The 14,334-nt window shown below is 43.3% G+C and overlaps 1 protein-coding gene across 2 annotated transcripts in view; it reads right to left on the reverse strand.

Annotated features, from left to right (window-relative positions):
• The window catches only part of LOC147033398 (uncharacterized), a 75,328-nt gene extending 61,257 nt beyond the window's left edge, over nucleotides 1-14,071 (reverse strand). The window contains exons 1-3 of one of the 2 annotated variants that reach the window (XM_085854807.1): nucleotides 13,912-14,071; nucleotides 10,000-10,156; nucleotides 1,637-1,687 (exon numbers count right to left, since the gene is read on the reverse strand). In XM_085854807.1, the coding sequence (XP_085710933.1) occupies nucleotides 1,637-1,687; nucleotides 10,000-10,149 (201 nt within the window). In that variant the 5' untranslated portion in view covers nucleotides 10,150-10,156; nucleotides 13,912-14,071. The remainder of the gene's footprint in view (nucleotides 1-1,636; nucleotides 1,688-9,999; nucleotides 10,157-13,911) is intronic. The other variant, XM_085854816.1, reaches the window with a different exon arrangement.
• Nucleotides 14,072-14,334: the final 263 nt, after the last annotated feature.

Raw genomic sequence — 14,334 nt, forward strand, 5'->3', positions numbered from 1 at the left:
CGCCAGAATACGTCGCTAAAGTACCAAATTGGAGATCGCAAAATTACCGGAAAAAAAACTACTGTAAAAAATTAAAAAAAAAAAAAAAATACATCACGCATAAAGAAATGTACCGCACTGTGGAATGGTAGGTAAGAGGCAGCATGTAACTGTGACCTCAGAAGTGAACTTGGATGTTATTTGCCGAATGGATGATGGTGAATGCGCAGTTGATGTCACCAGGTTATTTGGTTTGCCTCAAACTACGGTGTGTACCATCCATAAAAATGTTCATTTTCATTTCAATATGGCAAGTGATTGTTATATATATTTGAATATAACTGTCATTCACCAGAAATAAAAAAAAATAAAAATACGTAATATCATAGGTAACTATAACGACACTCGGTGGAACGCATACCTCCACCAGGCCGAATAGTTTATGTTTTGCATCCACTGATTAGTCGGCTCTGCACCCGGACCTGAAACAAAATCTCATCGGCTTGTTCTCGTCACCGAACCAACTCATCAACCTAATTTTGTCATAATCCGTCAAAAACTGAAACATCAACGCAATAGATCGTTTTTGGCCCCATCTCTCAATGGTGAAGAATAAACTTAAATTTATATATACATTTTTAATCTCCTATCCTCATCTGGATCTTCACCAATATTTCATCAATTCATCCTTGTCACACATCCAACCTGTCTAAAAAAAATTTATCTTCCAAATCCTTCCATAACTTTTTGAGACATCCAGCTTATATTAGACAGACAGACAAGGTTGAAAACCGAAATGTAACATGTAAAGTGGCAACATTAGGAACACATCCCTCGCTTATTCCATACATTTTTAGGAGAAAATTTGCTTCAATTTATGTTGTTTCGGTATTCGTCACTTTTCAGATACTTGAAACCACTTGGACTACTGTTACTGCTCCTGCTTCAACGAATCCCATATTCTCGTAGGATCGTTTTGGGAGAGTTTTCTGACCCATACCTTTCATGAACCGGATGACCAAGCCTGACGATCAACTAACAGAAACTTGTAATTTGTTCAGTGTGCCGGTGATAACTCACGTTCTCTTCACAAACGACTCTGTGGGATCTTTAATGTCCACCAACTAATCCTGGCAGAGGGAACATCTCGTTTAACGTTCATCTAAGGGACAGCACACTTTGTAATGCAATGCCCATCCTGTGATGCACCAATCCAACAGTTTATACTCAGGTGGGGAAATCGAACGAAGATTATACAGCCAAAATGAAGTGCACTGCCTCTGTAATTCCCTGGTGTGTGTGTGTGTGTGCACGTGTATCTGTTGCTTGGAGAACTGGAAAAGAAGAGGCCAAGCCATGGCACAAATAAGAGATAGTGAGACAGCATTACATCTGATTTACAGGTAATTGGGATCAAAGATAGGTTTTAAGAACTTTAACAGGAAAGACTAATATGGCTTGAATCATGCAGTGATGGAATTAGAAGAACTGTTAATCAGCATCAACAAAATTAGCAGAGTACATACAACCGAGTGGGCAAAAATGGCAACTACCACTGCCCCCATGGGAAGTCTTTTGCCACCAAGGAGACCTCACAAAGCAGAGTTGTTTCTCTGACCTTGCCATCCCTGTCATTTTGTCCAAGGCAATCATTCACCTGTTGTACAACGGGCAGCTTCACGGTGTGTGTCTCTGTGTGTGTCTGTGTCTGTAAAAAAAAAAAAAAAAAAACATGCAAATAAAGGATATCAGGATAACATTTAGATAATTTTGGAGTACGGATGACAAAATAAAAGAAAATTAAACTCGTCAACTTCCGAATGAAGGAAACAGCGAATGTGTTGACTCAACATATAATACCTTTGTATCACACATATATATATATATATATATATATATATATATATATATATATATATATATATATATATATATATATATATATATATATATATATATATATATATAATATTACATTATAAATAACTAGAAGGGTACTTGGTGGAGCGCATACCTCCGCCATGTAATGCCTAATCCAATGGACCACATCGAGCCAGATACATTAATGAACTAGAGGGGGAGCACTCGGTGGAGTGCAAAACCTCCGCCGCCAATACTGCGAGGTCACTCAAGTGAACCTGATATCCTATTCATTCAATTTGACGTCAACAGTGCTCACAGAGTTATAGTTTGCAACTTTCCCTTCTACATACTCAATTCATTCGTCATAACTAGATTCCTTGAGACAGAAATTGATTTTACGTGGGTATATCCACCTGAAGTTCCAAAATCAGCCGCAAATATAATTAACCTCCACCATCTTCGAAGATGGATGGAGGTGACTGTTTTCACCCCTTTATGTTTGTTTGTTTGTTTGTTTGTGAACAGTATTACGGAAAAAATCCTCGACGGATTTCGACGAAACTTGGTGGGGGGGGGGTTAGGTATGGTCGAAGGATCATGCCATTAAATTTTGGACTTGGCCCCCGCCCCCCCCAAAAAAATTGTTAGATAAATTTTTTTTTTTTGCATTTCTACGTTTTAAGTGATTTCCAACCCCCCCCCCAAAAAAAAATGTTAGAGAAATATATTTTTTGCATTTCTACATGTTTTAAGTGATTTCCAACCCCCCCCCCGAAAAAAATTGTTACCCCACCCCCCAAAAAATAAGAGAATTTTTTTTCTTTCGCATTTCTACATGTTTTGTGATTTCCAACCCCCCACAAAAAAAATTGTTACCCCCACCAAAAAAATTGTTAGACAAAATTTTTTTTTGCATTTCTACATATTTTAAGTGATTTCCAACCCCCCCCCCCCAAAAAAATTGAGAAAATTTTTTTTTTTCTCTTGATCTCTTGATATCTCTTTCAAAATCTCTTGATATTTCATGTACAACGGTCCTGGAGAGATACCATTAACCGTACAAAAATATAAAGGTCAAGGTCACAAAAAGGTCAAGTATCAAGGTCGACGAAACCCTTATTTTTTGAGTAACTTTAATCGAATAAATAAGTCACTCATGTTCACATTTTGGCAAGATACTGGTCACCCTGGGGGTGACATTGGTTTTTTTTGTTTGTTTGTGAACAGTATTACGGAAAAACTCGACGGATTTCGACGAAACTTGGTGGGGGGATTAGGTATGGTCCAAGGATCATGGATTTTTAGATTTTGTACTTGGTCCAAAGCCCAATATGGCCGTTACGGCGGCCATTTTGAAAAAATATTTCAATTTTTGTTTTTGCATTTCCACATGTTTTGAGTGATTCCCAACCCCCCCCTCCCAAAAAAAAAAAATTGAGAGAAACAAAAAAAACATTTTGCATCTTTTTTTCAACAAAATTTCGATTTTTTTTATTTTTTGCATTTCTGCATGTTATAACTGATTTCCAACAAAAACATGCCAAAACTAGAGGGGGAGCACTCGGTAGAGTACAAAACCTCCACCGCCAATACTGCGAGGTCACTCAAGTGAACCTGATATCCTATTCATTCAATTTGACGTCAACAGTGATCACTGAGTTATAGTTTGCAACTTTCCCTTTTACATACTCTTCATTCGTCATAACTGGATTCCTTGAGACAGAAATTGATTTTACGTGGGTATATCCACCTGAAGTTCCAAAATCAGCCGCAATTATAATTTTGGCATGTTTTTGTTGGAAATCACTTATAACATGCAGAAATGCAAAAAAAAAAAATTGAAATTTTGTTGAAAAAAAAGTTGCAAATTTTTTTTTTCTCTAACAATTTTTTTTTGGGGGGGGGGGGTTGGAAATCACTCAAAACATGTAGAAATGCAAAAACAAAAATTGAAATATTTTTTTCAAAATGGCCGCCATCGCGGCCATATTGGACTTTGGACCAGGCCCAAAATCTAATGGCATGATCCTTGGACCATACCTAATCCCCCCACCAAGTTTCGTCGAAATCCGTTGAGTTTTTCCGTAATACTGTTCACAAACAAACAAAAAAACCAATGTCACTCCCAGGGTGACCAGTATCTTGCCAAAATGTGAACATGAGTGACTTATTTATTCGATTAAAGTTACTCAAAAAATAAGGGTTTCGTCGACCTTGATGCTTGACCTTTTTGTGACCTTGACCTTTATATTTTTGTATGGTTAATGGTATCTCTCCAGGACCGTTGTACATGAAATATCAAGAGATTTTGATGAGAACTGAGGAAACTAGAGGGGGAGCACTCGGGAGAGTGCAAAACCTCCGCTGCCAATACTGCTGGGTCACTCAAGTGAACCTTATATCTTATTTATTAAATATGATGTCAACAGTGCTGAGTTATAGTTCTTTTCTCCAACATTTTTTTGGGGGGGTTGGAAATCACTTAAAACATGTAAAAATGCAAAAAAAAAATATTTTGTTGAAAAAAAAAGTTGCAAAATTTTTTTTTCTCTAACAATTTTTTTTTTTGGGAGGGGGGGTTGGAAATCACTTAAAACATGTAGAAATGCCAAAAAAAATTGGGGGGGGGGGTTGGAAATCACTTAAAATATGTAGAAGTGCAAAAAAAAAATTTTTTTTCTCAAACAATTTTTTTGGGAGGGTTGGAAATCACTTAAAATATGTAGAAGTGCAAAAAAAAAAAAATTTTTTTTTCTCTAAATTTTTTTTTTGGGGGGGGCCCCCAAGTCCAAAATTTAATGGCATGATCCTTGGACCATACCTAAACCCCCCCCCACCAAGTTTCGTCGAAATCTGTCGGAGTTTTTCCGTAATACTGTTCACAAACAAACAAACAAACAAACAGAAAGGGGTGAAAACATTAACCTCCATCCATCTTCGAAGATGGCGGAGGTGAATAAAATTTTCATGAAAAATCCATTTTTTCATCATGACGTCATCAAATGACGTCATAGCGCCAAACTTTTGACAGATCTGGAAAGCACTTATCAAGCGCTTTCATATGAGGTATTACTCAATATGGTATCTAAGATTTCAAAATTTGACCTTAGGGTCAAAAACTTTCGACCTCCAGCGCTAACCATGAAGGTGAAGGCCAATCACCACCAAAAATTAATCAGCTGAGCGCCAGACCATGAACTATATTCCCATGAAGTTTGAAGACGATCCGATCAAAATTACTCAAAAAATAAGGGTTTCGTCGACTCCCCTGATTTGCGACAAAGTGACCTTGACCTTGAAAATTGTATGCGCTGAAAGGGACCTCTATAGGACTTTGATATGCGAAGTAAAAAAAAATTCCAATGATAACTGTGCTCTGCAGAATGATCGATACGTGATTACAGACAAAAAAATTAAATTAAATTAAATTAAAAAAAAAAAAAACATACAAGCTGCAAGATAACAAACAAACAAACAGACAGGGGTGAAAACAGCAACCTCCGTCCATCTTCGATGGCGGAGGTTAAATATCTTGCTCGATATCGTTTTTAGCCCCATCTCTCAATGGTGAAGAATCACTTTAAAAATTAAACAATTCTCATATGCAGATCCAGATTTGGATCTTTACCAAAATCGAATCAATTTGTCCTTACCACACAAACAACCTGTCCATCAAGTTTCGGCAGATTCCGTTCCTCAATTTTTTGACATATCGTGATTATATATCATTTTAGCCCGATCTATCAATGGTGAAGAATCACTTTAAAAATTCTCGTCGTCGGATCTGGATTCGGATCTTCACTAAAATTGAATAATCCTTCCAGGTCACACACCCAACCTGTCCACAAAATTTCATCCGAATCATCCACAACTATACGAGATATCCTGTGCACAGACAGAGAGAGAAGTAACAACATAACCTCCTTCCACCTTCAGTGATGGAATCCTCCTTTTCATCCTCCTTCCACCGATTTTCATGAAGCTTCAGTACATGGTAGAGTTTGTCATAAGCAAGAAGCCTTCTGTTGTTGAAGTCAAAAGGTCAACAAATTTGTCAAATGTCTAAAATCCTCAATTTTCATCCGCTCGACTAGAAATTTGAACAGGATTTGCAAATCAGGTCACAGAATTCAGCCACTAATTTTTTGAGGTCATTGTAGACCAAAAGGTCAACATCTTTGGTGAAATTGCTAAAATCCTCAATTTTCATCCCATTGACTTGAAATTTGAAGATGACATCTCTCGTTTGTTTGTTCGTACAGAACTTTCGTGTTATTTTCTTTGCAACCACTTGTCGGATTGACAAGAATTTTTCACCATCGGAGCGACTACTCAAGTAGATAGTTTTAATTACAATTATGATGTCAGAGGTCATGTGATGTGGCAGCCAGATTGGGGAAAAAGGAAACATTTTGGACCTCTGCATCTCCGAAACCACACCAAGGAAAAAATTGAAACTTGGCACATGAAAAGTACTCATCATGGGGAATAAGGATGATATTTTTATGACATCATATGTGACTTCGTCATAACGTCATAATCACATACGTAGAACGCTACATCCGATCAGTATGAAAAAATTTTGAGGGTCATCTAGGGATAGGTCGGTACATAGAAAAATTAATTAATTAACAAATAAATAAAGATGACGTCGGTCACGTAATTCAGCAGCCACATTGTTTAAAAAAATAAAAACCTTCAAAAATCTCTGAAACAGCTCAGTAGATCAAGGCAAAAATTTACACGTATGACTGCCTATCCAGGAGGAACAAAACGTTCACACCTATGATGTCATCGATCAAATGGTTTGGCAGCCATATTGGATTTACCTTAAAAGCTTCTTTTTTTTTTTAACTTCTTCAGATCGGCTTCTTAAAATAAATTTTAAAAACCGCTGGACAGATTGAGGGGAAACTTCACACACGTTCCCAAAGCCTTGGGGATACCAGGGTATTCACGAATAATTGATAGGTCACATGGTCTGGCAGCCATATTGAATTGAGCGAAAATCTTTTAAAAAATTTTTCTCTTGAACTGTTGAAATCTATCGACCTGAAACTTCAAAATTATGATCTAGTAGTGATGAGGAATACATGTTTTAAATTTCAACCTGATCAGATACATGGTCTGGCAGCCATAATTATTCGATTCTTTTTGATCTGGGTTCTTTTGATATATTTTTGATTTGTTGTTGAATAAGGCTCATTTGGCTGTGCCTGGATGGGTTTGAGGATAGAGTTGCAGCAGCTAAAACCCGAATCCTATGTAGGTTCCTCTTGATGACTTCGTCTTTGCTTTTTGGGGTTCCTTCTTGTGACTCCAATGCAGTACTGTACCTATTTGGTCTTCCATTTGATTTGAATTGAATATATTTTAATCCCATTCTGAATTCAATTGAATAACAATAATAAATGTCAAGTCAGGGTCAAGTGTCCAATCAAAGCAGGGTTGCAAAGCAGGACGTCTTGGATCCCAGTCATCACCGCCAGCAGTTATAAAGTGACAGTTCGAGTTATGTCTATTATCAATTCCACAACACACCAGTTCACAAACACAACACAAAATACACAACACAAAACAAGTCCTGGTGAGGGTCTGCAATCTCCGATTGCTCTTATTCTTTATCAACTTCCACATTCTCTTTAATGTCATTCTTCCCTTCAGGTGTTCCAAGACAGCTATTCACCACCATCTCAGATCATCCCCAATCCAAAACCATGATCTTTTCTACCCTAGCTTAGCCACCCCAAGTTCACCTCTTTCCAACTTTCCTGTTTTCATTCTGCATCCATCTTGTCCACCCCATGTCCTCTCCTACGCCTCAGTCATCTTCAAAATATCTCTATTTTGTCCCTCAACCCGACTGTTCATGACCCCCCCCCCCCTATCCCTCTCCTTCTGGTGTTGATTTTGTTATGTTGCATCTTGCTTCGTTCTATGTCCAAGCACCTCCACAAGCCTTGACTCTGTGTGTGTGTGTGTGTGTATGTATATATATATATATATATATATATATATATATATATATATATATATATATATATATATATATATATATATACACCTTATGGTAGGTAAGTTTCTGGAAATATTGTCAAACTTCACGTTGAAGCCGCAGAAGGGACAACTTAACGTACTTTCATTGTATTCTCACAGCAACCTAGGTTGGGCCTACATTAATGAGATGGAATGTGGGAGCTGGGGGAGGGGGGGAGCGGGGTGTAGGCTAAAAAATGGTTTGGTCCAGGGACAGATATATATGGTTTCAAATCAAATGATCATCAAGACTTTCAAAAACGTTCATTGGATAGCAAGCAATTGGGCTGGCAGGATAGCCCGAGCTGTCCAGCCTGTGTTCGGTTTCCGACTCAGCTATAAACTGTCACCCTGGTATTTCTCTGATAATATGAGGCATCAAGGTGTGTGCCATCCCTCGGATGGATGTTAAACGGGGTGTCCCATCTCCCGGCATGAGTTGGTGAATGTTGAAGACCCCAAGATGTCCTCCGAGAAGATTTGGCGCGATCGTAATTGACACAATTCCTGCTTCCTCGTTGCATATCCTGCCTTGGAGTCACAACCCATTCATAATTTTAACCCCTGCCAAACAAATTGCTTCGGCAGAAGCAACGCTTTGCTGAGAGCATGGTCCATGAAAAAATGAATGAACAACAAGAACATGGCAGGCGAACCTGTCAAACACCAAACCAAAATAGACACCAAAATATCCAAAAAAATCAAGCTTGATACGACGATGCAACTGTTACAAAGCACGAAGAGCAACAAGTGAGTCCCACTTCCGTGCACAACGTCAACATGCACCGCGTCTTCCAGCAACGACGTGAGAAAATAATTTACAGTGATTTGGAAGCATGGATGAGGAGGATAAGATCAATGGAGACGAAGAGTCATCACCAACGGCCAGGAGGATTTGGTGCCATAAAAAGCGCAGCGCATGTAAAGATACCGTTACATTCACATCCATGCCCATACACGATAAGATTAGCATCGGTGCTTTCACAGGAAGCCAACTGTCGGCCAGTAATGGGAAATTAGTAGTTATTACAGCACCATGGCAACGGCGAATGCCCACAAATTCATGGCTTAAATCTGTGCAAGCTGCTGCGTGACGGATCTTAGTGAAAGGTCTGCAAGGCATCCGAACCACTCCGTTGTACTTCCTTCAAAGAAATAGGGTTCACACCTGCACGTCAATGAACAGGAAATGGAGATGAAACATTTCAGCATACACCACCCCATCCCCCACCAAACAACGACAACTCCCAGCTTCCAACACCTTCACTTCACACCAAAAGACAATCCAATTTAATATCCCCCTACTCCACTGACATCCTTTTTTTTAATGACTGCTCCCTGCCAACGATTGTAGCCAAAAGCACAACTACCGAATACACATTTATTTCACATGGTTACTCGTATCTGTAGATTGTGTCCATCAATACGAAAGTGTTTGCTGAACTCGTTCTGGTGTAAGGCTTCAACAGAGATTTCAAACTTTGCTGAGAATAGGCATTTACAAAGGCAAGCAACAAACAAACAAAAAAAAGGCAGAGGGGTACAAAGTTCAACTTCTCATTCATTTCTATTTTTCTTTTATTTATTTATTCGGATGCAGGCTGTGACTGCTTGGCTGCATCATTTTCTGTGGGCACAGCTGTGCTGCCGATGCAATGCCCCCTTACTAGTAAGCTGGAACTCATTTTGCCGACCTCAGAAGGATGACAGGCCGAGTCAACCTACCTGATGGTAATTCAATGGGTGGCAGGGGATTGAACTCAAGACCCTAAGACCTTAAGCCACCACCAGGCCCATTCATTTATATAATCACACACACACAACATCCTAGAAACCAGGACCCCTTACAGGAGGAGCAGGCCATAACACGCCTGACACACCAGTATGCTTGTCATATAAAAGTACAAAGCAGCGAAACATAACTGTGTCTTCGACGAGACGACGAACAAGTGTTATCTTCTAAAAATCCGTGATAACGAGTTTAAGAATTGAAGAGCACAGATTTATTATCATGGAGTACAAGCACTACGAAGGGCAGCATCGTCATATGCAAATGGACCCCTCGCAGAAGCACATGGGCACATGACGAGAGCGGGAATGGCTCTCGCATAATCGGATTACCTCGGTTTTCCTTGGTCGTCCACGGCCATGCTTCACCACAGGCTCGGCTACCTGCTCGGTAGTTTCCTCACCACTTTCTGAGGCTGCAGCTTTAGTCTGCTCAGGGGAACGGCTGCTTGTAGCGGCACTGCGTGTAGGCCGGCCACTCATGGCTCGGCTGTAGAGGAGTAAGGGTCAGGTAAGAAAATAAAACAAGGAGAGTCAGCATTGGGATGCAAGATTAATGAGGATCAGGAGTTGAAGGAGAAAGGAGAGCGGGGAGGATTGGGAGGTGATAGGGAAGAGGGAAGAGGAGAGAGGGTCAGGAATGGGAGCTAAAAGGAGAGAGGGAAGAGGAGAGAGGGTCAGGAATGGGAGCTAAAAGGAGAGAGGGAAGAGGAGAGAGGGTCAGGATTAGGAGGTGAGAGGAGAGAGGGGAGAGAAAGGAGGATCAAGACTGGGAGGTGAGAGGATCAGGATTGGGAGGTGAGAGGAGTGAAGAAGGGAGAGGGGAGAGGAGAGAGGAGAGAGGAGAGAGGGGAGAGGGGGGAGGGGGAGGAGAGGGTCGGGATTGGGAGGTGAGAGGGTAGAGACGAGAGGAGAGGCAAGGAGAAATGATCAAAATTGGGAGATAAGAGAAGCGAGGATCAGGATTCGGAGATGAGGAGAGAGGGAAGAGGAGAGAGGGAAGAGGAGAGAGGGAAGAGGAGAGAGGGAAGAGGAGAGAGGGAAGAGGAGAGAGGGAAGAGGAGAGAGGGAAGAGGAGAGAGGGAAGAGGAGAGAGGGAAGAGGAGAGAGGGAAGAGGAGAGAGGGAAGAGGAGAGAGGGAAGAGGAGAGAGGGAAGAGGAGAGAGGGAAGAGGAGAGAGGGAAGAGGAGAGAGGGAAGAGGAGAGAGGGAAGAGGAGAGAGGGAAGAGGAGAGAGGGAAGAGGAGAGAGGGAAGAGGAGAGAGGGAAGAGGAGAGAGGGAAGAGGAGAGAGGGAAGAGGAGAGAGGGAAGAGGAGAGAGGGAAGAGGAGAGAGGGAAGAGGAGAGAGGGAAGAGGAGAGAGGGAAGAGGAGAGAGGGAAGAGGAGAGAGGGAAGAGGAGAGGAGAGAGGGAAGAGGAGAGAGGGAAGAGGAGAGAGGGAAGAGGAGAGAGGGAAGAGGAGAGAGGGAAGAGGAGAGAGGGAAGAGGAGAGAGGGACAGGATTGGGAGGTGAGAGGAGAGAGGGTCAGGATTGGGAGGTGAGAGGAGAGAGGGTCAGGATTGGGAGGTGAGAGGAGAGAGGGTCAGGATTGGGAGGTGAGAGGAGAGAGGGTCAGGATTGGGAGGTGAGAGGAGAGAGGGTCAGGATTGGGAGGTGAGAGGAGAGAGGGTCAGGATTGGGAGGTGAGAGGAGAGAGGGTCAGGATTGGGAGGTGAGAGGAGAGAGGGTCAGGATTGGGAGGTGAGAGGAGAGAGGGTCAGGATTGGGAGGTGAGAGGAGAGAGGGTCAGGATTGGGAGGTGAGAGGAGAGAGGGTCAGGATTGGGAGGTGAGAGGAGAGAGGGTCAGGATTGGGAGGTGAGAGGAGAGAGGGTCAGGATTGGGAGGTGAGAGGAGAGAGGGTCAGGATTGGGAGGTGAGAGGAGAGAGGGTCAGGATTGGGAGGTGAGAGGCGAGAGGGTCAGGATTGGGAGGTGAGAGGCGAGAGGGTCAGGATTGGGAGGTGAGAGGCGAGAGGGTCAGGATTGGGAGGTGAGAGGAGAGAGGGTCAGGATTGGGAGGTGAGAGGAGAGAGGGTCAGGATTGGGAGGTGAGAGGCGAGAGGGTCAGGATTGGGAGGTGAGAGGCGAGAAGGTCAGGATTGGGAGGTGAGAGGCGAGAGGGTCAGGATTGGGAGGTGAGAGCAGAGAGGGTCAGGATTGGGAGGTGAGATGAGAGAGGGTCAGGATTGGGAGGTGAGATGAGAGAGGATTATTAGCAATAGGAAGAAGACTGCAGTTAATGTCAGATATGGGAAAAAAGAGAAGAATAATGGGAAAAGTGAGCGAGGATCAGTAGCGGGAAAATTGAGGAGAGTCAGCAGTGGGATAAAGAAGGTAGGGTCAGAAACAGGAAAGAGAGAGAAGTGAAGGTCAGCGGTGGAGAAAAAAAAAAGAAGAGAATGATGGTCAGCAATGGTAAAAGAAAGGAGGGTCAGTGAAGGGAAAAATAATGGAGTGAGCCAGCAGTGGGGAAAGGGAGAGCGGTCAGAAATTGGAAAAACGATCAAGGGTCAGAAACAGGTAAGAGAGAGGTGTGAAGGTCATTGATGGGGAAAACAGAGCGAGGAACGGGAATGGGAAAAGAGAGTAGTGAGGGTCAGCATTGGGTAGTGGGAGATCATAAAGGAAGAGTAGGTCAGAGGAGAGGGACAAGGTCAGCAAGGGGATGGTCATGGGTAAAAGTCAGCAAGAGGAGGGAGGCGCGATGTTCAGAATGGATGACAGGATCATTCTGTTACCGCAGGAGGGCAGATAAAGAACGAGAATGGGAGAGGCTCTCGGTTGTGGAGCTCGCTTCCCACCTTTGGTTGGGCCGCGGGGGCTTGTGGGTGACGGGGAGAACCCGAGGCATGGGTTGTGGTTAAGGGGAGGCGGAGGAGAGAGCTGGAGATTTGTTTGAGTGTGGGAGGTGCGCAATGAGGATGAAAGGATGGTAGGGGGTAGGTGTGTGTGTGTGTGTGTGTGTGTGTGTGTGTGTGTGTGTGTGTGTGTGTGTGTGTGTGTGTGTGTGTGTGTGTGTGTGTGTGTGTGTGTGTGTGTGTGTTTTTTTAACAAGTCTAGATATACCACTTCTCAAGCCTCCCCCTCCCCCACCCAAACTTATCTTTCTTCCGAAGGGAGGGGAGGAGGGGAGAAGGGGAAGTTTCGAACAAAGCAAATCTACAGTATCACGAGCTCGTGGGGGTGGGGCGGGGGGGCAGGGAGAGGGGTTGGGGGGGGGACACACATAAACACACTAAATAAATGGAATATCCCAAATCCCGATTACCGATAAACAACTCCGGGTGCAGCGATGATCGTTCGACGTCACATCGTCCTCTGAACAGGGAAAAGCAGCTCAGCAAAGGATTGAACGGACAACAGCACGAAGAGGGTTCAACTTTCTTTGGGTCAAAGTTCAAACCATCCACCGAAATATATCATACACTCTTCTTCGTGTACATCTTGTGCCAATAAGATATTGCCCATCGCGCAATAATTAAATAAATTATAAAAAAGCGGGAAAACTTTTTGTTCTCCCTCCACGTCGTGCTGCACAATGTGCACGTGTTCGGATCACAGCAGCTGCTGATCAACCGCGTCCAAGGGCTTTCTCCACGATACTTATACCGCAAACATCGAACCAGCACACAATATCTACACATGTTCCAGCCGCTACGCTTATACATACATACACATACACACACATATACACATACATAATAATGGCGGGAAACACACGTTTCGACCAATGAGCGCAACGCGTGCCCGAGACAAAAGGGAAAAGCAGGAGAACCTAAAGAAGCGATGAACGAACGCCTGGTCGGCACCGACATCTCGACGAAAGCACGAAAGCACGAAGCGGCATCACTGGAAGCACAAAAGCGTTTAATCGACAAAACGGCGGGTACTGTCTGCAAAACCGTCCGCGTCGCGCGAAACGCCGGTGGATTCGGACGAGCTTTGTCCAAAATGTCCTTTTCGTGCATCCTCTCTGTTCCCCAGTTAGTCCGAGTCGGACACCGTCAGCACCGGGAGCGCACAATGGACACGCACGTGACACACGATTCAAATAAAATTTAAAAAAAACTTCCACAAAGTTCGCTCGTGTAAAACTGATCTGATTGTCCATTTGAAAAAAAAAAGAAGGAAAAGCGAATTTGAGGAATCTGGGCTAAAAAAAAAATAATAATAAAAAACTCGTTTCTTTAACATTTTAAACTTACCTGCAGTTGACCAGCTGGAGCGAGCACTCGGACTAGGCCACCCGCGCAAACCTTGGCTCGAAGCCAAATGGCCGAATTGTTGCGGTGCCAAGCGGGCAAGCGAGCACATGGCGGCGGATGCATCCGCACGTGGGCGTCACGCCGCGCCCGAAGAGGACTTCCCATTGGCTCGCAGCCAGAGCCCCGCCCATCAGCTTCGAATTCATTGGACGGTTCCCAGAAGCCGAACGAGGCTCCGCCCACGTCACAGATTTCCCCTCTGAGAATCCCCTGCGTCCTCCGGCCACCACAATTCCATTATGCGTCGCATGCTTGCACCGCTTTAAGGATATCCTCGTTTCCCGTCGCAACCTCCCCCTCTCCCGCCCCCCCCGACCCTCCTCAAAAATGAAGAGCGGGCATGTTGAGTTGTTTGCCATCGGG

Source organism: Eptatretus burgeri, chromosome 2 (assembly GCF_056783735.1).
Source record: "Eptatretus burgeri isolate ZD-2024b chromosome 2, Ebu_testis_v1, whole genome shotgun sequence".
Taxonomy (NCBI): domain Eukaryota; kingdom Metazoa; phylum Chordata; class Myxini; order Myxiniformes; family Myxinidae; genus Eptatretus; species Eptatretus burgeri.